Below are 21,455 nucleotides of genomic sequence, written 5' to 3'. Positions count from 1 at the left end.
AATGACGACAGACTCACTCATGCAGCACATGCCCGTCACCCATGTGACTCACGTCATCATGTCAGTAACATCAATACAAATGCAACAGTCACACGTCATGGCAAAAGAATCCTGTTGAAAAGACAGCCTTTGCTGTAAGAAATGCTGCAAATGTTAGGCAGCACCAATGGCATGTGAGCAAATAGAGTACGTGTCACAAAGCACACGCTCACAACCGGAAAGATGACAACGCCTTCCTTTCACTACATGAAACGTCATGATCTGAAGCTTTGGCACGTGAGAATCCAACATTCAACCTCCGTTTACAGCTCAGGAACGTGCACAAAGCATCATTTGTGCCCTTTAATGGCGACTTGATTGGCGGCGTGGCGGACGGTGAAGATGGTGGCTGAAAGGGATGGTGACACGTCATCAGCATCATTTAGCATCAGGTTGGGGACTAGCGTTCCCAAACACCTGCATTCACCTGCTTTGTCCACTCATATTTTGCTGTTGCACTTTTCTTAAAGCTCCTGTCAACGTCTCGTCTCGTCTCGTGGGCCCGAGCTCTGCTTCTCGTGAGTACTGAATAATAAACATGAGTCACATGTCATATGTCATATGAAAACCTGATCGCATCTCGTGTAGGAAAAGGCAATCAGAAAAATGGATCTAGTGCCATCTGCTGGTGCATCGGAGCTAGAGCTAGATTTGACTTTTCCTATTCCAAAATGTGTGACTTGTTTTAGTCACTCTAGGAATTGTTTATTTTTTGTATATCTCTATTATATTTATATTATTATATTATATTATATTATAAAGTGTCACTTTAGTTCCGTGACTCCGCCCCCCAGCAGTTCCTTGCTATGGCCACGAGTCGGCAATGTTTCCACGTATAACAATACTTTAAAAAAGGAATATTTTCGCAGTTGGAGCATAGAAAACCTGTTTAGAACTTTCTCTTCGCTTTTGAGTAGTATTTCAGCCCTCTAGACGTGGGGCATTGACATGACATATTAAGCATAAATAAGCAATAAAATAGGCTGCCACGTTAGCATGACACGGTACGTCCTGTGGCGGCTACTAATGGAACGTTACTGCCACCTAGCGACCAGTTTACAATAATAATTTGTGGGGTGGAGCCCGTCATCTACAATCTTTATGTGATATGAACACGCACGTCTTTCTCTTTTCTATGTTTTAAAGGCAGGTAAAAAGAAAAGAGACCAAAACGAGGAGGGGAGTGATGCAAGTGGAACACTTCCGGTTGTCGTCTTGGCGCGGCAGGAAGCAACTGCCTTTAGCTTCCGGGGTCATGCTGTCATTCATCCTCTGGCTGGCGTGCTGAGTGGGCTGTTAACCTGCATCGATCAAAGCTACTACACCAATTCCACGCCTGGCGGTGCTGGCGTCGTCCACTCGGCGGTGAGTCGAAACTTGAACTTTAGCGACTGAATCGAGTTCAGTCAAGAGTTGGATGATCAAGCTAATGGCGAATCAACCAGAGTCGGCGGGATTCATTCAATGGCCGTATTTTACAAATGGCCCCATCAAGGACGTTCATTTTACAGCCGAACGGGTTGCTGAATGGCATTGTTTAAAACAACCCTTTGTTTGTTAGTTTTGTTATCTTTTGGTGAATGGTGGGGCTTTATGTTACCTTTTGATGGCCGCCCAAATGACTCGGTCATTTTGAATTGTAAGAGATTGCAACAAGACTTCATTGAAACGAGAAAAGTATGCCGCAATCTTATTGAATTATATTGATAATGATATTGATACTTAAAGTGCACTTGAAACTGAAATGTGAGTTTATGATTTCGGTCAAAGTGACTCATACTGAATATACTATATTGATCATGCTGTAGCAGGAAGTTATTGATACCAACAAAATATGACCTGCTGATTGATATCATTGCTTCTTGACCTTGTGTAGGTCGGATGTTCTCCCACTGAACCCTTTTGTGATGTTCCACACCTGATGGCGAGCCACCCACATGCTGCTTGCCGGTAGGAACAATCTAACAGTTCTTTTCTCTTGGATATTACACCCCCCCCCTTCTGTCCTGATGGACATGATGGACATTGTGCTTCTCACCCTGGACTCAATCCCAGCTGGAAATTCATGTGTTAGGAGTGTATTACGTGCAGTTTAAATAACCGCCTTGCCTTTTTCAGTAGCGGCTAATTTAACTAATTAATTTTATTGTCAGCATAACGCCGTTAGCATTTTCCACACCCCGTTACTGCACGTTACTGAGGTAGCAGGGCGATTAATGCAATAGTTACTATTTACTTTTGTAGTGGGCTAACTCAGTTAGTAACTCAGTTACTTTTTTGGAGAAGTAACTAACTAATTACTTTTTTTAAGTAACGTGCCCAAGACTGATTATATGATTGTTCAATTGTATCTATTTATAGTAGTTCCAAGCATCTATAGATGTATACATAGTTCCCAGCATCTGTAGATCCTATACATGACTAAGGCTTTATTTTGTCAATTGTATCTATATATAGTAGTTCAAGTATCTGTAGATCTATACATAGTTCCAAGTATCTATAGATCCTATACATGACTAAGGCTTTATTTTGTCAATTGTATCTATATATAGTAGTTCAAGTATCTGTAGATCTATACATAGTTCCAAGTATCTATAGATCCTATACATGACTAAGGCTTTATTTTGTCAATTGTATCTATATATAGTAGTTCAAGTATCTGTAGATCTATACATAGTTCCAAGTATCTATAGATCCTATACATGACCAAGGCTTTATTTTGAAGTGTATAAATAACGATGACAAGCAATAATGTTTTGTCTTTTATTTACATCCTGAGTGCTAAAGTGCCATACTCGGTTGTCCTTAGCCCAACACACCACGGGACACATTCCATCCCACATTCCACCCAGGAAGGCCGCTATTAAAGCGCCTTCCAAACGTTGAGACAAGCTTGGAAAATGTACGCTTTCCTTTTTATTCATCTTTTCTCGACAAGCGACTTTCACGACGTTTCATGTTGCCTTTCGTGCGTTCAGCCAAGCCTTTTCCTCTAAATCGCTTCTTTCACGTCTTGTGTGTTCCCCCACGTCGCCCTAATATCCTTTACTCATTAAGATCCTTTGCTGCTGAAAGACGTCCTTCCGTGTCTTTGATGCTTGGTGAGTTAGGATTGGGATTCCGGCTGAGATGTCCCTTCCGCGTGGAGAAGCAGATCTCGTCTCATTGGAAGATGTTCTATTATTTGTATTTGACACAGAAACGGGTCATTATATGATGGCGGCTGGACCACATATGGTGTTACGGGGCCACCTTCTTGTCATTTTGGGGTGAAACGGCCTTCATCACGTCGTCCGTCATTGGCTGGCCGTTATTTAAGCAGACCAGTTTACCAGCACACCTCTATCCAGGGAAACATTAATAATAATAATATACGAGCTACAATTCTTAAAGACACAATCTTAATAGGTACAGTACCCCCCCCCCTCCAAAAGTAAAAGAGCATAAATAACCATCGATCCATCAAAGAGAGTCTTGCGTATCTTTTTATTGTCCTAATGATGTCCTTATGGCTCCAACGTGGCGGCTAAAGAAGAAATACATTTTAATTTTTTCGGCAGCTTCTGTCAAACCTTCTATAGAAAAGCATTTCCTTTTACCATTTCTGTCTTCAGAATAAAAGACCACACAGGAAGTCATCTTCTACCTTGTCTTTTCCATGGTTATATTTTCATCTTTACAACAAAGTTTGTGTGCTAATTCGGTTTTGTTCGTCTTTTCTTAGCCTGCCTTGCTGCGTGGACGATGGCCTGCGTCAGCAGAGGAATTGAACCCCGCACAGCGCCCTCTACTGCTGATGTACCAGAAATACCTGCGGCGCCAACGGCTCCGCACCACAACCTGGTTCCTGCCCGTTCAGGTCTTGGCCAGCAGGGGGCGCACACAGTCACTGGCTGGCATTTAAGTCATTGTTAAGGGTCAAAGAAAAGGAGATGGGGGTGGCGGCGGCACTTGGTCCCGTGCGTCGGCTCGTTCCCCTCAGAGTGAGTCCGCTCCGTCGTACGGCTTTTGGACGCACTCTTCATTAAAACGCAATGGCCTTGGCAACAGAACATGTAAACAAAGGAATTGGACCAGTCGGCATAAACGCCACTCCTCACGGGCGAGGCGGAAGTGGGAACAGGTCAGAGGTCACGCTGGTTGAGGGTTAGCCCAGGTTGGAGAAGATTAGATCCATTGGTCATGTCTACTTCCCAAGGCAAGAATGACATTTCATTTCATCGTGGCTTTTTATACATTCTTCTTGTGTGTGCATGTGTGTGTGTGTGCGGGTGTGTGTGCGTGCGTGTCATCCATCTCCTTAGGAAACGCTTGCACGTCCCTGGCTCAAGAACGAAGAACGTGCACCAATTGTCCAATGAGGGAAGCCGGAGCCCCTGAGCTCGCCCAATCGCAGAAATGAGGTGGGGGGGGGGGGGGGGTGTCACAGTCTAGTTCCACTTGATCCTCCACAGATGGAGGGAATGCAGTTTCCGTGGTGATGAGAAAGGGGAGGAGTCTAAACCTCCGCCCCTTTCAGGCCGATTCGTTCCTCCTCCTGTCAGTCACTGCTGGGCTTCTCCAGCGAGAAGGCGGAGATGCCAAAGTGGCCGCTGAGCTGCTGGACCTGCAGATGGAGAAGGTAGGACGCACGGTCACGGACCACCACAACGTAGCTCTGCAGACATTTGACTTTGGCAGCAGCCAGAAAGCTCACCACTGACACGCCATAGTGTACGTGCGCTACGACGACGGCCGCTGTCCACAGGTGCAACAGCAGCTCCTCGTCCGATGCCAAGCCGGACACGGCCAGCGCCACCACGGCGGCCATGGGCAGCAGCAGCGGCCAGCTGAGCGCTTGGCAACGCGTGTTGCTCATCTGACACACAATCAGCTTGCACTGACACACACACACACACACACACACTTAGATGCACATCTTCCTCGTCTGTTGGACTTGGAGGACACACTCACCGTGACATTGGCGAAGGCCGTCCCCACCATGAGGTAGAAGACCCTGGGCTGCAGCTCCAGGATGTTGGATGGAGATAACATCACCCACGTGGTGGACAGGAGGAAGAGGAGTGTGGGGGAGAGGAAGGGCAGCAGGGCTTCGTACGCGCTGCTGTGCTTCAGGGAGTTGCTGCGCTGAGCCCTGGACACACACACGTCACTGCTGCTACATGCTAACATTAGCAGAATAGCATTAGTACTGCTACAGCTACATGCTAACATAGCAAGAAGACATTATTGGGGCTACATGCCAACATAGGCAGATGACATAGTGCTACAGCTACGTGCTAACTTAAAGAAGATGACATTAGTACTACAGTTACCTGCTTACATGAAGTGAAGACATTATTGGGTGCTACATGCTAACAGGAGCTAAATGACATTATTGGTGCTACGGTTACATGCTAACATGACTTAAACTGCATAAGCATGGTGCCAACAGGTGAGAACGGTACCTGAGGACGTTGTAGAGGCTCATGGGTAAGGTCACAGTGAAGGAACATGCTGGAAAAGAGGAGATGAAAAGTGCTAACGTGCTACATGTGATGTATTTTGCAATCAAAACTCACCAATGATCATGAAGGTGAAAAGATCTCTGTACAGGAAGTGGAACAGGACTGGCTGGTACCATGTTTCTACGCCCACCACGGAGGTTACCACGTAGACCAGGGAGATGGTCTGGAAGGAGATGGAAGTGTTGGTAGGCATTCACACGGCAGTGTGTGTGTGTGTGTGTGTGCGTGTACCACTTGGCTGATGTCGTATCCCCACGGCAGAAACAAGATGCCCGTGTTGTATTTCTCCCAGTGTGACAGGATGAAGGAGAACAGCACCACCCACAGGATGTAGTAGAGCGTGGCCACGCCCACACCGCTCTCTCCACGCCCAAATATGGAGTAAACCGTGGCCACAAAAAAGATACATGCCCAGCTGTCCAGTCCGTGGTCAAACAGCTCCCCCAGTGGTGTGGAGGAGTTGGTGCGCCGTGCTTGTTTGCCATCCACGCCGTCTGTGTGACACAAAGAGTCTGGGTCACGTAGGGGCCGCCCCGTGCCAGAGCACGTGAGAACATGTGATGCTCCTCACCCAGCGTATAGGCCAAGAAGTTGAAGATCCCCGCGGTGACCCACACCCAGCTGGGCACGTGCGATTGGCCAGCGGCTGCAACACCAAGGCTGAGATATGAACGGCATCTGGCCACATTACTCCCCCCCCCGCCTTGGAGCGGCACCAACATGGCCGACCACAGCCGGAAGATCAATATTGGCTCAGCTGCATGTTAAGCACCTTCTGCCTTTACGACACAGGATGCCTGACCTTGACATCATGCACACTTCACTCCTTTTGGGTCAACATTTGCAATAAAGTGACTGTCGTAGAGAGGGGTGCGTGATAATTATTTACAGACCCCAAAGAAGGCTAAAATGGCCAATTTTTTCACATGTTGATTTTTGACAAAAAACGTAACGGGTTAGTATGTTGTTTTTTGTCATTTTTTTCAACTTGCTCCTAATGAACTTTTCTGATCAAAAAAACAGGGAAAACCTCACACACACTCAACAGGGGACCCAGAAGCATCCAAAAATGGCATAAAATACCAAAGTTTGATTTTTGTGATTTTTGACAAAAAACGTAAGGGGTTAGTATGTTGTTTTTTGTCATTTTTTTCAACTTGCTCCTAATGAACTTTTCTGATCAAAAAACGGGTGAAACCTCACACACACTCAACAGGGGACCCAGAAGCATCCAAAAATGGCATAAAATACCAAAGTTTGAATTTTGTGATTTTTGACAAAAAACGTAACGGGTTAGTATGTTGTTTTTTGTCATTTTTTTCAACTTGCTCCTAATGAACTTTTCTGATCAAAAAACAGGTGAAACTTCACACACACTCAACAGGGGACCCAGAAGCATCCAAAATGGCATAAAATACCAAAGTTTGAATTTTGTGAGTTTTGACAAAAAACGTAAGGGGTTAGTATGTTGTTTTTTGTCATTTTTTTCAACTTGCTTCTAATGAACTTTTCTGATCAAAAAACGGGTGAAACCTCACACGCACTCAACAGGGGACCCAAAAGCATCCAAAAATGGCATAAAATACCAAAGTTTGAATTTTGTGATTTTTGACAAAAAACGTAAGGGGTTAGTATGTTGTTTTTTGTCATTTTTTTCAACTTGCTCCTAATGAACTTTTCTGATCAAAAAACGGGTGAAACCTCACACACACTCAACAGGGGACCCAAAAGCATCCAAAAATGGCATAAAATACCAAAGTTTGAATTTTGTGATTTTTGACAAAAAACGTAAGGGGTTAGTATGTCGTTTTTTGTCATTTTTTTCAACTTGCTTCTAATGAACTTTTCTGATAAAAAAAAAAACAGGGAAAACCCTCACACACACTCAACAGGGGACCAAGAAGCATCCAAAAATGGCATAAAATGCCAGAGTTTGAGGGCGGTGATTTTTGACAAAAAACGTAAGGGGTTAGTATGTTGTTTTTTGTCATTTTTTTCAACTTGCTCCTAATGAACTTTTCTGATCAAAAAACGGGTGAAACCTCACACACACTCAACAGGGGACCCAAAAGCATCCAAAAATGGCATAAAATACCAAAGTTTGAATTTTGTGATTTTTGACAAAAAACGCAAGGGGTTAGTATGTTGTTTTTTGTCATTTTTTTCAACTTGCTCCTAAAGAACTTTTCTGATCAAAAAACGGGTGAAACCTCACACACACTCAACAGGGGACACAAAGCATCCAAAAATGGCATAAAATACCAAAGTTTGAATTTTGTGATTTTTGACAAAAAACGTAAGGGGTTAGTATGTTGTTTTTTGTCATTTTTTTCAACTTGCTTCTAATGAACTTTTCTGATCAAAAAACGGGTGAAACCTCACACACACTCAACAGGGGACCCAGAAGCATCCAAAAATGGCATAAAATACCAAAGTTTGAATTTTGTGATTTTTGACAAAAAACGTAACGGGTTAGTATGTTGTTTTTTGTCATTTTTTTCAACTTGCTCCTAATGAACTTTTCTGATCAAAAAACAGGTGAAACTTCACACACACTCAACAGGGGACCCAGAAGCATCCAAAAATGGCATAAAATACCAAAGTTTGAATTTTGTGAGTTTTGACAAAAAACGTAAGGGGTTAGTATGTTGTTTTTTGTCATTTTTTTCAACTTGCTTCTAATGAACTTTTCTGATCAAAAAAACAGGGAAAACCTCACACACACTCAACAGGGGACCCAGAAGCATCCAAAAATGGCATAAAATACCAAAGTTTGAATTTTGTGATTTTTGACAAAAAACGTAAGGGGTTAGTATGTTGTTTTTTGTCATTTTGTTAAACTTGCTTCTAATGAACTTTTCTGATCAAAAAACGGGTGAAACCTCACACACACTCAACAGGGGACCAAGAAGCATCCAAAAATGGCATAAAATGCCAGAGTTTGAGGGCGGTGATTTTTGACAAAAAACGTAAGGGGTTAGTATGTTGTTTTTTGTCATTTTTTTCAACTTGCTCCTAATGAACTTTTCTGATCAAAAAACGGGTGAAACCTCACACACACTCAACAGGGGACCCAGAAGCATCCAAAAATGGCATAAAATACCAAAGTTTGAATTTTGTGATTTTTGACAAAAAACGTAAGGGGTTAGTATGTCGTTTTTTGTCATTTTTTTCAACTTGCTTCTAATGAACTTTTCTGATCAAAAAACAGGTGAAACCTCACACACACTCAACAGGGGACCCAGAAGCATCCAAAAATGGCATAAAATACCAAAGTTTGAATTTTGTGATTTTTGACAAAAAACGTAAGGGGTTAGTATGTCGTTTTTTGTCATTTTTTTCAACTTGCTTCTAATGAACTTTTCTGATCAAAAAACGGGTGAAACCTCACACACACTCAACAGGGGACCCAGAAGCATCCAAAAATGGCATAAAATACCAAAGTTTGAATTTTGTGATTTTGGACAAAAAACGTAAGGGGTTAGTATGTCGTTTTTTGTCTTTTTTTTTTCAACTTGCTCCTAATGAACTTTTCTGATCAAAAAACGGGTGAAACCTCACACACACTCAACAGGGGACCCAGAAGCATCCAAAAATGGCATAAAATACCAAAGTTTGAATTTTGTGATTTTTGACAAAAAACGTAAGGGGTTAGTATGTCGTTTTTTGTCATTTTTTTCAACTGGCTTCTAATGAACTTTTCTGATCAAAAAACGGGTGAAACCTCACACACACTCAACAGGGGACCCAGAAGCATCCAAAAATGGCATAAAATACCAAAGTTTGAATTTTGTGATTTTGGACAAAAAACGTAACGGGTTAGTATGTCGTTTTTTGTCTTTTTTTTCAACTTGCTTCTAATGAACTTTTCTGATCAAAAAACGGGTGAAACCTCACACACACTCAACAGGGGACCCAGAAGCATCCAAAAATGGCATAAAATACCAAAGTTTGAATTTTGTGATTTTTGACAAAAAACGTAAGGGGTTAGTATGTCGTTTTTTGTCATTTTTTTCAATTTGCTTCTAATGAACTTTTCTGATAAAAAAAACAGGGAAAACCCTCACACACACACTCAACAGGGGACCAAGAAGCATCCAAAAATGGTATAAAATGCCAGAGTTTGAGGGCGGTGATTTTTGACAAAAAACGTAAGGGGTTAGTATGTTGTTTTTTGTCATTTTTTTCAACTTGCTCCTAATGAACTTTTCTGATCAAAAAACAGGTGAAACCTCACACACACTCAACAGGGGACCCAGAAGCATCCAAAAATGGCATAAAATACCAAAGTTTGAATTTTGTGATTTTTGACAAAAAACGTAAGGGGTTAGTATGTCGTTTTTTTGTCATTTTTTTCAACTTGCTTCTAATGAACTTTTCTGATCAAAAAACGGGTGAAACCTCACACACACTCAACAGGGGACCCAGAAGCATCCAAAAATGGCATAAAATACCAAAGTTTGAATTTTGTGATTTTTGACAAAAAACGTAAGGGGTTAGTATGTCGTTTTTTGTCATTTTTTTCAACTTGCTTCTAATGAACTTTTCTGATCAAAAAACGGGTGAAACCTCACACACACTCAACAGGGGACCCAGAAGCATCCAAAAATGGCATAAAATACCAAAGTTTGAATTTTGTGATTTTTGACAAAAAACGTAAGGGGTTAGTATGTTGTTTTTTGTCATTTTTTTCAACTTGCTCCTAATGAACTTTTCTGATCAAAAAACGGGTGAAACCTCACACACACTCAACAGGGGACCCAGAAGCATCCAAAAATGGCATAAAATACCAAAGTTTGAATTTTGTGATTTTTGACAAAAAAACCTAAGGGGTTAGTATGTCGTTTTTTGTCATTTTTTTCAACTTGCTCCTAATGAACTTTTCTGATCAAAAAACGAGTGAAACCTCACACACACTCAACAGGGGACCCAGAAGCATCCAAAATTGGCATTAAATACCAAAGTTTGAATTTTGTGAGTTTTGACAAAAAACGTAAGGGGTTAGTATGTCGTTTTTTGTCATTTTTTTCAACTTGCTTCTAATGAAGTTTTCTGATCAAAACAAACAGGGAAAACCTCACACACACTCAACAGGGGACCCAGAAGCATAAACAAATGGCATAAAATACCAAAGTTTGAATTTTGTGAGTTTTGACAAAAAACGTAAGGGGTTAGTATGTCGTTTTTTGTCATTTTTTTCAACTTGCTTCTAATGAAGTTTTCTGATCAAAACAAACAGGGGAAACCTCACACACACTCAACAGGGGACCCAGAAGCATAAACAAATGGCATAAAATGCCAGAGTTTGAGGGCGGTGATTTTTGACAAAAGACGTAAGGGGTTAGTATGTTGTTTTTTGTCATTTTTTTCAACTTGCTTCTAATGAACTTTTCTGATCGTATAAAGTAGTATAATTTTCCTTTGAGATTCGTATAAACAAATTGGAGGTTAACCAGTTAACCAGTTGGGGGGGGGGGGGTAATGCATCTACCTGAGGCACTGAAGTCAAAGTCATAGAAGGCCAACATGAGGAAGTTCAGTACGAGGAACATGAAGCCTGTGAAGGTGATGAGGTTTGGAGCCAACCACCTTGGGAGGAACTGGAGAAAGAGAAGGAAGATCAGACCGGATAGGTCTTGAAATGATCATGAAATTATCATGAAATAATGACTAAATAGGACTTGGTGGTGGTGAAAGGTTCCAGTTGTGTGTTTTTTTGTTTTTTTGTTCTTTCCTGTGTTTGAAAGCGATGGAACACATTTGCGCCATTCGCCGCTGCAGACTTCTCACCTTCACCACAAAGTTCCAGAAGGGGTGCATGATGTAGACGGACAGCGGATTGGAGTCCACGGCGCTGTACTGCAGACACCAAGACATGACAGTCAGCACACGTGTCAACCGTCATACAACACACGCTGGCGCGCTGCCGTGTGACAGCAAGTATTTCCCTATGTGCTAGTAGACAAACCTGAAGTGTTCCAGCGCTACGCTAATCATGCAAAGCAGCAGGAGGGACGACCACGCTGCCATCACACCATCGGTGCAGTCATGTGATCACTGGGCCGCTGCCATGGGCCTCCGTTCTTCCATTTGAGAACAGAACATACTTTTTCTCTGACTTTTATTAGACACACCTCTCCCTGCGGGCGGGGGGCGCAGGGGTGTTGCAAACTAACCGTGTGCATCTGAAAAGATGAGGCTGAATGCCCCATCCTTGTGTTAAGTGCACATTGTAGCCAAATCCACCCTGCTGAAGCTGCATGGAAATGCGCTGTCACGCAAATGAGACTTTGACTGTTAAATACATGTTAAATACATGTTAAATACATGTTTAAAACAAAACACCCTGGAAGGTTTACGGCGGTGCAGGCAAGACAGGACCGAACAATTGAAGGGTCTAAAAGCATTCAATAGCAAGGTTGTGTGTTCATGTTTTAGGAGGCACACCCCGTTTCCTTTTCGGTGTGGCCTCCACGACAACAACCTTCAATTTTCAAGCTCGTCCAGTCGTTGAAAGATCTCGGCAGGGACGACATTGGCACGATAGTCGAAATAATCAAGAAGGTACAAATATCCAAAGATATCAAACACAAGTCAGACGACACGTGAAATACAAACTTGCACTTCCGGGACACGCCTGCAAAATAAAACAATAAATCAACGACCCTTCGGCTCCGACGATCATTTGTGGACGTAATCATTACATAAATTGGTGGCTAAGCAGATAGTAACTTTCCGTCAGCGTATGACCTCAAACGGTTGCTTTTAAATAGTACATCCATTTCCGGTACGACTTGTGCTCGTCGTTCTGCTTTCACAAAACTGAAGTGGGGATTGTGAACGCTCACATCCACATCCACGGCTAGCTGCTAGCTGCTGGCGAAGTCACACACCTTGTACTTGTCGAAGCCCGCAAGCTGCTCCTGGGTGACGTACTCGTAGAGAGCCATTGGGGAGCAGTCCGGCGCCTCGTCTACGATAAACAGTCGATTATTCCCTTTTTAGGGTGAGAGTGTAGAAGGTGAAGGCGCCGATGCGAAGTGAAGTTATCATGGGTCGACACCGGCAGACGCTACCCAACACTCCACACATTTGCTCACCGCTGCGGCCGCTCCTGCTGTTGCAGAGGACAGGGAGAGCACCTTGCTCACTACCGCCACCTCTGGCCTGGATGACCATGGACCCCCATCCGCTCTCTGCCGCCGCCTCCGGCCCGAATGAGCACGCCCGTTATTCAGTCCTTGTACTTCCACGAATAAAGGCAAGAAGACGGCATTCATACGTATTCCATCAATTGGACGATTTCATCATTTTTAGGGATGTCAAACAGTGCATTAACTAAAGTGTTTCATTAATGGCATTAATGTGTAGCGTAATTAACGCATATTCATCACGTCAAAAGTGATTGAAATTTCGTCTCTATTTAAAGCTGACAGTTCGTCTCTATTTATTTTGAAAAGAGCCGGCTTCTTCTGCTCCCAAGTGGCTCATCAGATTCGTTCTTCTAAATGAACTTATTCCCAAAGTATGTGTATTGTGTGAAATTCAGCTGATATTGACGGCAAACGGGAGCACAGTCGTGTTCCTACAGTCTGTAGCCTGTAGGATTTCTATCTAGCGCGTCGCTGACAAAAGGGCTCACTCCATCCGTGCCGTTGTTCTATGGGAGGTGCTTAAAGCAAAGCACAGAGTGAACCTCTGCCTGCCTGCCTGGAGGCGAGGACAACAGACATGCGCGTCGTTGTGTGGTACGGCTGGCAAAATGATTGATTTATTGTCCCCCGCGGCCCAAGACTTTTCTTCTGAAGGAGAACTCTTGTCCTATTTGATCTTGTGACCCCCCCCCCCCCCCAGTGGTGCTTGATTGCTTTAATGCTGTAGTCATTATGCTGTCCTCCACTCCAGCTCTGTGGAGACAGATGTCCGCCCCCACAGTGTGGGTTCTGTTTTTGTGCTTGCTCATGTTGGGGTGGGTTAGGTTCCTTCACTAAAAACTGCAATCAACTTGAAAAAATAACACCCATTGCTCATGAGCAGCAAATGAAGTTGCATCTGTTGAAATACTTCCAGGTTAAGTGCAGGTTGGTCAGCAGGGGGCGGCGTTACGTCATAAAGCATCACCTTGTTGCCTTGGCAACCAGCGTTCCCCGCCGGCGCAAAGGAAGAACGTTTCGGCGTGTAGTGTCGGCTGGATCGTCGGCGTCATAAAGCATCGGCTCCCCAATTAGAAGCGTTGCAATTGTTAGCTTGGTGTTCCAAGCCACCCGCCCGCCCCCAATTTGCCCCCAGAGACGACAGAGGTGAGAACACACACTTTAAAATGCCTACCACGATCGATAACCTTCTGAAGGCAATCTCAGCAAACATGTGACTTTCATGACAAATATTGTAAACATACAGCAACAGTTTAAGCGCGGACGAGGTAGGCAGGGCGTCCTCCTTTTTACAGGACGTCCCTGAACGCGACAGGCTGTGCGACCAAGTGAAGCGTTAAAACAAGGACGACGACAACAAACGAGCACGGATATCGATCGAGGACACAACCAGGAAAGCCGGAATCGATGGTGTCCAACGGAAGACCTGCTCGGGTTCTATTCCGGCCGCTCGGTGACGAAGACACGTCGTGTATTTTTGTCCAAAGCGGCGTCCTTTTCCGAACGACGACCGCTAGCCGTCCTCGTGCAGGCTAGTGACGTCATGTTAGCTCCAGCTAGCCGTCCATCCCAGGAAGCATCCGTGTATCGATTTGGAAAGTGACCCGCGGTTGGGACAAAGGGGGAGAGGCTTTTTTCCCAACCCGGAAGAGGGCGCCTCTGTTCGAGCAGCCATTGTCGTTTCCTGCCGGACAACCGGAAACATGAGCTGGTTAGTGATCAATCATCGCACGTGCCATCCGCTATGTGCAACAATGAGTGATTGATGGACGATTAGGTCGTGTTGGCGATACAAATGTGTGAAAATGAGCCGCTTGGTTGCAGTTGGTGGATTTGCCACAGAGGGGCGCTGTCGTCTGTGTTATGATACAAGGCTGGTCGCTCAGGTGTGCTGTGACCTCTGACCTCCCCGCATGTTGTATCCTTGTAGGGTCTGTGACGTCACGACCACTTGAAGCCCACTCAGCGCCTCCGAGTGGCGGGTGGGGTGAAAGAGGAGCTCCTCGCCATGGAGGTTCGCTTCGGCAGCATCGTCTTCAGCTCCAAGTTTGACTCGGGGAACCTGGCCCGTGTGGAGAGGGTGAACAGGACCACGCCCAGCCCCTCTCCTGATGCCACCACCGCAGCCGCCGCCGGGGGGGCCGCATCGGCGCCAGGCATACCCGACTACGAGTTCAACGTTTGGACGCAGCCGGACTGTGCGGGCACGGAACACGAGAACGGCAATAGGTGACATCATTACGCCGTTTTACTCTCTCGTACGGCTCGCGCTCAGCACAGGGAAGAACCTACTGTAGAGCATCAAGCTGGCGTTTGGCAGGATGAAGACGACATTTTACATCAGTCATGTTGTTTTATGAGAATAAGGTTGGAATGTTAAATTTCTGGATGTGAAGAAAAGAAAATACAGTGAAATTTTGGGGTGTTCAGGGGCCAATACCGATACAATAAATCCATACATCTATATATTGTAATATACATATAGATATATACAGTATTGGATATATCAGCTGATGTATGAAATCATGTAGACGGGAACCTTGGCGGGGGTGGGGGGCATCTATATAAAGCTGGCATCAAGTGGAACAACAGTTGCTCACGGTGCAACAAAACCAAAACACAACACATCCACAGCCGAGCGCTGTCCTTAAAATGGCCACAAAGCATGCTGGGTAGTCCAGCTGCAAAAGGTCTACTACATGCTCTACGTTGGTAGATAGCTACCCAGCATGCCTTGTGGCGGGAATGTATGTTTTTTTGGGGGGAGGGGGACATGGGTGTTGTGTGTAGATAATGATGATATAAAAATGGTACCGGGGATTGTCCTGCCGTTGGTCAGCTGGGATAGGCTCCAGCACAGCCCTGCCACCCTGGTGAGGACAAGCGGCATAGAAGACGGATGACAGGATGTCGTCTTTTCCTTCCTCCGTCAGGTCCTGGTTTCACTTCAGCGTGCAGGGCGTGGCAGCCGGCAAGCTGCTGAAGATCAGCGTGATGAACATGAACAACCAGAGGAAGCTCTACAGCCAAGGCATGGCACCTCTGGTGCGCACGGTTCCCGGCAAGAACAGGTGGGAGAGGGTCCGCGACCGGCCGACCACTGAGGTACGCCAACACTTCATGGTGCCGACACTCGGAGGTGTCACGACACCCTGCGTCGTCTTCTCTTGCTTGTCAAGATCGTACGCAACCAGTTCGTGCTGTCCTTCACCCACCGGCTGGCGGATGTGCGAGGCGCCACCACCTTCTTCTCCTTCTGCTTCCCCTTCTCCTACACCGAGTGCCAGGAGATGCTGCAGCGCTTGGACAACAGCTACCAGCACGGTGCTGAGCTCGGCACCGGGAGGTAAGAGCACTGCGGGGGCCCGGGCGCCTTGGCGGTGGCTGACCCCGCCTCTCGCCTCAGCCCCCCCGGCAGCGTGTACTATCACAGGGAGCTGCTGTGCCGCTCCCTGGACGGCAACAGGGTGGACCTGCTCACTGTGACCAACTGCAGCGGGATGCAGGACGAGCGGGAACCTCGTCTGCCGCAGCTCTTCCCGGACGCCGACACCCAGCGCCCACATCGCTTCGCTGACAAAAAAGTAGGTCGCTAAAGGCCGTCTGCTCTTGTCTACGTCGTCTGACGAGGCGGCGGCGCCTCCGCAGGTGTTCTTCCTCAGCAGCCGCGTGCACCCGGGCGAGACCCCCTCCTCCTTCGTCTTCAACGGCTTCCTCAGCTTCATCCTGAGGAGAGACGACCCCCGAGCCCACGCGCTAAGGAACATGTTCGTCTTCAAGCTCATCCCCATGCTCAACCCCGATGGCGTCGTCAGGGGACACTACAGGTCAGTGTCAAGGTCGCCCAAGTGGCAAGGCCTTGGAAAACAAAAAGTCAAGTTCATTTTGCCAGAGAGAAAAAAAGGTCATATCACCGAGAAAAAGATGACGTTTTGCAGCCAAAAAGTCGCAATATTACAATAGTAATATTGCATGCTCCCATTTGAGGAAATATTACCAGCATGAATAAGTCATCACCTTTAAGCTTTTCCATCTTAGCCAAAAAAAGGTGTTCACATTTGAACAGTTTGCTGGCTAATTGGGGAAAAACATGACATCTAGTAGAAGCTAAATATGTCATTTCTTCCGCCACACTAAAAGTCATTTTCATGAAAAGTCCAGTTGTAAGTTAGTCAAGTTAGTCAAGTCATGGAGATGTCACCATTACATACCTTGTTATATACTATTCTATACGTTATTATATACCTGTACCTTCATGATCATCAGCGTGAAAGAACGGAGACCAATGTGTAAAATAAAAAGGTTCTTGTCATCGACGGGATGCTAACTTGTAACTTCTTTCCTTCCCCGTGCAGGACGGACTCCCGGGGCGTGAACCTGAACAGACAGTACCTGAATCCCAGCCCCGAGCTGCACCCGTCCATCTACGCCGCCAAAGCGCTGCTGCTGTATCATCACGTACACAACAGAATGCAGGCCTGGGGGCCCTGGGCCCCACCCATCCACACGGAGGCTATCGGCCAGCGCCGGACCACCCTCCCCCTCACCGCTCTGGAAGTCAGCCTGAACCAGCGCAACACGGAGAAGGACGCCGGCCCGGCCCGGCCCGAGGTCCCGATGGCCACGGAAGAAAATGGTTGGGGGGGTGTGGACGAGGTGGCCAAGGAGGACCCCGGCAGCTTGTCCAGCTCCTCGGAGACGGTCGCCATGCTGCCACAGCTTCGGGAGGACGAGGAGCAGGGATCCATTCCGCCAAAGGAGGGGGGCGTGGCCTACTACGTGGACTTGCACGGCCACGCCTCCAAGCGGGGGTGCTTCATGTACGGAAACAACCTTCCTGACGAGAGCCAGCAGGTGATGTTTGTTTGCAGCGCTGTCGGGCCCCAGACAGGAAGTCGAGCATTGTGCTTCCTGTGCGTGCAGGTGGAGAACATGCTCTACCCCAGGCTGATCGCCATCAACTCGCCACACTTTGACTTTGTGGGGTGCAACTTTTCCGAGAAAAACATGTACGCGAGGGACAAGCGTGACGGCCAGTCGAAAGAAGGCAGCGGGCGGGTGGCCGTCCACAAAGCCATCGGGCTTCTTCACAGGTGAGACACGCCCAAAACACGGCAAGCATCCCAACACTGTCCTCACGCCGCCTTGCTCCTTGCTAGCTACACGCTGGAATGCAACTACAACACCGGGAAGGCGCTCAACACCATCCCCGCCGCTTGCCATGACAACGGCAGGGCCACGCCCCCTCCCTTGCCCGCCTTCCCACCCAAATACACGCCAGAAATATTTGAACAGGTCAGACACGTCCCGAGGAGAAAGGGGGCGGGGGGAGTCTGACTTGGACTGCTTTGTGGCACCAGGTGGGGCGCGCCGTGGCCATCTCAGCGCTGGACATGGCCGAGTGCAACCCGTGGCCGCGCCTGGTCCTGTCGGAGCACAGCTGCCTGGGGAACCTGCGGGCGTGGGTCCTCAAGCACGTCCGCAGCACCGCCGCCCAGACCGCCAACCACCACGGCAAGGCCTCGCCGCCCAAGATCCTCCACAAGTGAGTTGACGCGCACACACGACACGCACGGGCGTCGTCGCGCCTGCTCACACCTCTGTGTTGGTGACGGCCGCCAGCGGTCTAAGCGCTTCGGCCGCCGAGGGCTCCTTCAGTCGCATGCGCTGCAACAGCCAGAGCAGCGGCAGCCTGACACCCTCCCCGAAGATGCACAGCTCGCCCAGCTTCACTTTCGGGTGCCCCCCACCCACAGCCAACACGCAGAACCACGGCGTGCGCGGCGGCAAGTCCCTCGGGTCCGTGCGGGGTGAGTCGTCTGCTGTCGCATGAATAACCCGTGCCCGCCCCTAAAAGCATGACTCCGCCTCCACTAGCATGACCTCGCCCCCACCCCCGCCCCCCGACTATGGGTCCCGCATGTTTCTCAGCAGGTGTCTGTCTCCGTAGACACGAAACCTCCGGAGAAGTGGCACCCGCCTCAGCACCGCACCGTCCTGCGTTCCCCCGGCAACAGCCACGCACCCGCCCACACACCTCCTCCGCCCTCCTCACCCCCCTCCTCTTCCTCCTCCTCCTCATCGGTGTCTGCGGCAGGCTCCTGTCTCCCGTCCTCCATCGGTACGGCAGGTGTGTACTCCCTCCAGACCCCGTTCCCCACCCGGGGCTGTGGCCCGAGCTCAGCCCGCAGCCCCTGCGGGGGGCGCCGCTGCCGGCGGGAGAAGCAGGACTAACACGGCTTGGGTGTGCTGCGTGTGATGTAAACATCCATATTGTATACATGTAGAGATATTATATGGATATTATAAAGATATACAGTATTTTATATGTAGACCTTTTTATGGCTTAAAATTGCTCTGATGTGACGACATGAGCAGAGTTGTCATCACCTCCTTCTGCCTCATACGCAACATAATAATATAGAAAAATACGCTGTTGGGATTCTAAGAAGGTATAAAGATATAAATGCGTATAAATATACGTAGTACCATCAATACCATCCACACCATCCGTACCATCCATACCATCCTGAGTTGGCGCGTCTAGCTGGACTATAATTGTCCTAACAACAACTGAGCACCCAAATGGAGGAATGAGGAGGAAGGCGCGTGGAGCTGTGCTGGGGTAGTCTGATGGAAACATGGCCGCCGGTTGGCCCCACCCGCCAACATTGATGACGCCACGGCGTGGGCAGCACTGGAGGCAGGGTGGCTGAGGTTGGAGCGAGGATCTAACTACCAACCTCAGCCACTGTCGCCCGTCTTGATGAAGTCCATCAGAAATGCACGGATGGCGAGAACGCCCACTCAGCTGCTTGACAGGGTGGAACAGAACAGGGCGGGCCGGGACTGCCTGGACATTTTTGGAAGTTTCTGAGCTGCAGCCGCGACTTGAAGAGGAGAGCAGACGTGTGCACGTAGGCACGGAGGTGTCCATGGTGGACGCTGATATTTGCTACACGCATTCATTCCTATTTTACATCTCGACAACGCGCTGAAAGAAGGATTATGGGACAAGTCCATTTTCCTTCCAACGTAGGAGTAGGAGGAAAGAGACGTTGCCTTTCCTGTCCTCCTCACGCCGTGCTGTGTTTGTCCCTGCGTGTGCTTGGCAGGCCTCGGCTGTGCAGACTTTCAGGCGGCTCGGTCCAAAGCGCCTTTCGCCGCACGCCCCGGCCGAGGAGGGCGAGGGTGCAGAAATCCTAACCCCCACCCGGGCCATCGCCCCACAGCGGTCTGACTCCCTCGCCAGCCATACAAGGTTTGTCTGCTTTTGGTGGTTCTCACGCTTCTTTCCATCTGCCACAGACTCCACAAGACTGCGGACCCCAGCACATCCTGGCCTCCCTCAGGTTCACCAAGTGAGTCCGAGGTCCTCGCGCCACGGCTGCCGAGCACATAAAACATGAGCGGCCGCTCATTCTAACCTGTCACTCCTGCAGGTGTGAGCTGCCGCCGCACGCAGGCCGCTCCTCCGGCAGGAAGGCGGGGTCGTCCGAAAGCACCGCCGCACGTCACAACAAGACCCGCCCTAATTTAGTCCTTCAAGGTCAGGTCTCTTTATGAAGCTCATGTTTAGCAAGCCTCCTTCATCGTGACTTCTCATGTGGCGTTCCAGCTGACGAGCGAGCCAAACCGCAGACCTGCAAAGCCCCCAAGAGGACCACCGCCCGAGCCCATGTCGTCAAATAGCAACCCCCTCACCTGCACATCATTGGCTACCGTACCTGGCAACCCCCCCCTCAATGATGAGTCACCAGTCTTTAGTAGAAGATGATCTACTACAACCAAAACCTTCTGCCTTTAAGTACGGCACCAAATGGTGGAAGATGTGTGGTCACACCTCCACACATCCTTACATTATCATCGTAGCCATCTCCACTAGTTCACACATTAGCAGTCAACACGCTCAGCAAATATCCATGCGTTCCCACAAAAGCCGCATTTATCTATCAGCACATATCAGCGGAAAGAGAAATACGGCATCGTCTACCTGCAGCGTTCAAGGATGCCGCCCACAACAAATATGATCAACTGTGGCCAATAATGATTCCAATTTCCAATCACATTTGATGTAGTTAATCACAAGCATTTTGCTACATTTGTGCATATGTATTTTAATCATTGCACCTGAAAGCTTCCTGCGGCCCCACCCGCGGACCGCTACTGGGCCAGGACCCGGTGGTTGGGGATCCCCTGCTCTAGGCAGCCAAAAGGGTGGGTATTTGACCTCCAACCCTGCAAAACAAAGCATAAGAACCTGAGCCCCTGTAGGACACCTCTCTGGTTTCCCAGCATCGACTCAATAAGACAAATATTCACCTTGGCTATTTTTAGGAATCTTTGGTTGACTTGGCCAAAGTCATCCGTGTTTCCATTGGTTTGGTCAAATTGGTCTGTCGTGGGGACTGACCAGGGAGTGGGGCGGTTTGCCCGATGACACCCTGGTGATCCCGTGACTGGTGACGGCATCATCGTACCAGGGTGTGGAGCTTCCTGTGTGGATGGTAGATGTTGGCCACCTATGTTCTTCATGCTCCATCTGCGTGTCCTCGTTAAAGTGTAGCTTCACCACAGCACATACGGGGGGCACGCATCCAGGCACCACGGTCACCTGGCAAACATCCCATCCTCATATCCTCGCCATGCCCACTAAGAACGTTAATCGTGACGTGTGAAGGTTGTGAAGTACTCATGTACCCAATGCCGTGTGTACCCATAAATGTTCCAATAAATACTCTGTACAGCAAACACT

At 47.7% G+C, this 21,455-nt stretch overlaps 2 protein-coding genes and 2 long non-coding RNA genes across 10 annotated transcripts; 2 read left to right on the top strand and 2 right to left on the bottom strand.

Annotated features, from left to right (window-relative positions):
- Positions 1-53: 53 nt before the first annotated feature.
- Positions 54-1,254, bottom strand: LOC131128539 (uncharacterized). The gene is made up of 3 exons (XR_009129662.1): positions 1,207-1,254; positions 467-564; positions 54-388 (listed from the first exon to the last, which is right to left on the bottom strand). It is a non-coding gene; the product is annotated as an uncharacterized LOC131128539 (long non-coding RNA).
- LOC131128525 (uncharacterized) lies at positions 1,249-6,413 on the top strand. 4 transcript variants are annotated; one of them, XR_009129659.1, is made up of 6 exons: positions 1,249-1,404; positions 1,916-1,989; positions 3,764-4,162; positions 4,344-4,442; positions 4,559-5,731; positions 5,839-6,413. It is a non-coding gene; the product is annotated as an uncharacterized LOC131128525 (long non-coding RNA). The 4 variants fall into 4 exon arrangements; XR_009129658.1 differs by having other exon boundaries at positions 4,344-5,731; XR_009129657.1 differs by having other exon boundaries at positions 3,764-4,442.
- selenoi (selenoprotein I) lies at positions 3,487-14,397 on the bottom strand. Its single transcript, XM_058071297.1, has 11 exons — positions 12,647-14,397; positions 12,440-12,519; positions 11,337-11,405; positions 11,038-11,146; positions 6,118-6,192; positions 5,778-6,040; positions 5,601-5,709; positions 5,487-5,535; positions 4,993-5,173; positions 4,736-4,918; positions 3,487-4,645 (listed from the first exon to the last, which is right to left on the bottom strand). The coding sequence occupies exons 1-11, from the start codon at positions 12,723-12,725 to the stop codon at positions 4,538-4,540; spliced, it is 1,305 nt and encodes a 434-aa protein (XP_057927280.1). The 5' UTR covers positions 12,726-14,397; the 3' UTR covers positions 3,487-4,537.
- agbl5 (AGBL carboxypeptidase 5) lies at positions 13,711-21,451 on the top strand. Of its 4 annotated transcripts, none has more exons than XM_058071159.1 (16): positions 13,711-13,846; positions 14,631-14,929; positions 15,634-15,805; positions 15,880-16,046; positions 16,107-16,284; positions 16,349-16,527; positions 17,056-17,554; positions 17,624-17,793; positions 17,860-17,995; positions 18,061-18,245; positions 18,323-18,510; positions 18,651-18,830; positions 19,816-19,934; positions 20,009-20,061; positions 20,143-20,249; positions 20,319-21,451. In XM_058071159.1, exons 2-16 carry the CDS (start codon positions 14,709-14,711, stop codon positions 20,390-20,392), a joined length of 2,628 nt encoding a protein of 875 aa, XP_057927142.1. In that variant the 5' UTR covers positions 13,711-13,846; positions 14,631-14,708; the 3' UTR covers positions 20,393-21,451. The 4 variants fall into 4 exon arrangements, 3 of the variants coding, with proteins under 3 accessions (XP_057927142.1, XP_057927149.1, XP_057927134.1); XM_058071151.1 differs by lacking the exon at positions 13,711-13,846 and adding an exon at positions 13,865-14,411; XR_009129632.1 differs by lacking the exons at positions 13,711-13,846; positions 18,651-18,830; positions 19,816-19,934 and adding an exon at positions 13,866-14,411 and having other exon boundaries at positions 20,319-20,361.
- Positions 21,452-21,455: the final 4 nt, after the last annotated feature.

This window comes from Doryrhamphus excisus, chromosome 1, assembly GCF_030265055.1.
Source record: "Doryrhamphus excisus isolate RoL2022-K1 chromosome 1, RoL_Dexc_1.0, whole genome shotgun sequence".
Lineage (NCBI taxonomy): Eukaryota > Metazoa > Chordata > Actinopteri > Syngnathiformes > Syngnathidae > Doryrhamphus > Doryrhamphus excisus.
The sequence above is the reverse complement of the archived record's forward strand: the minus strand, read 5'-3'. Positions and strand labels throughout refer to the sequence as shown.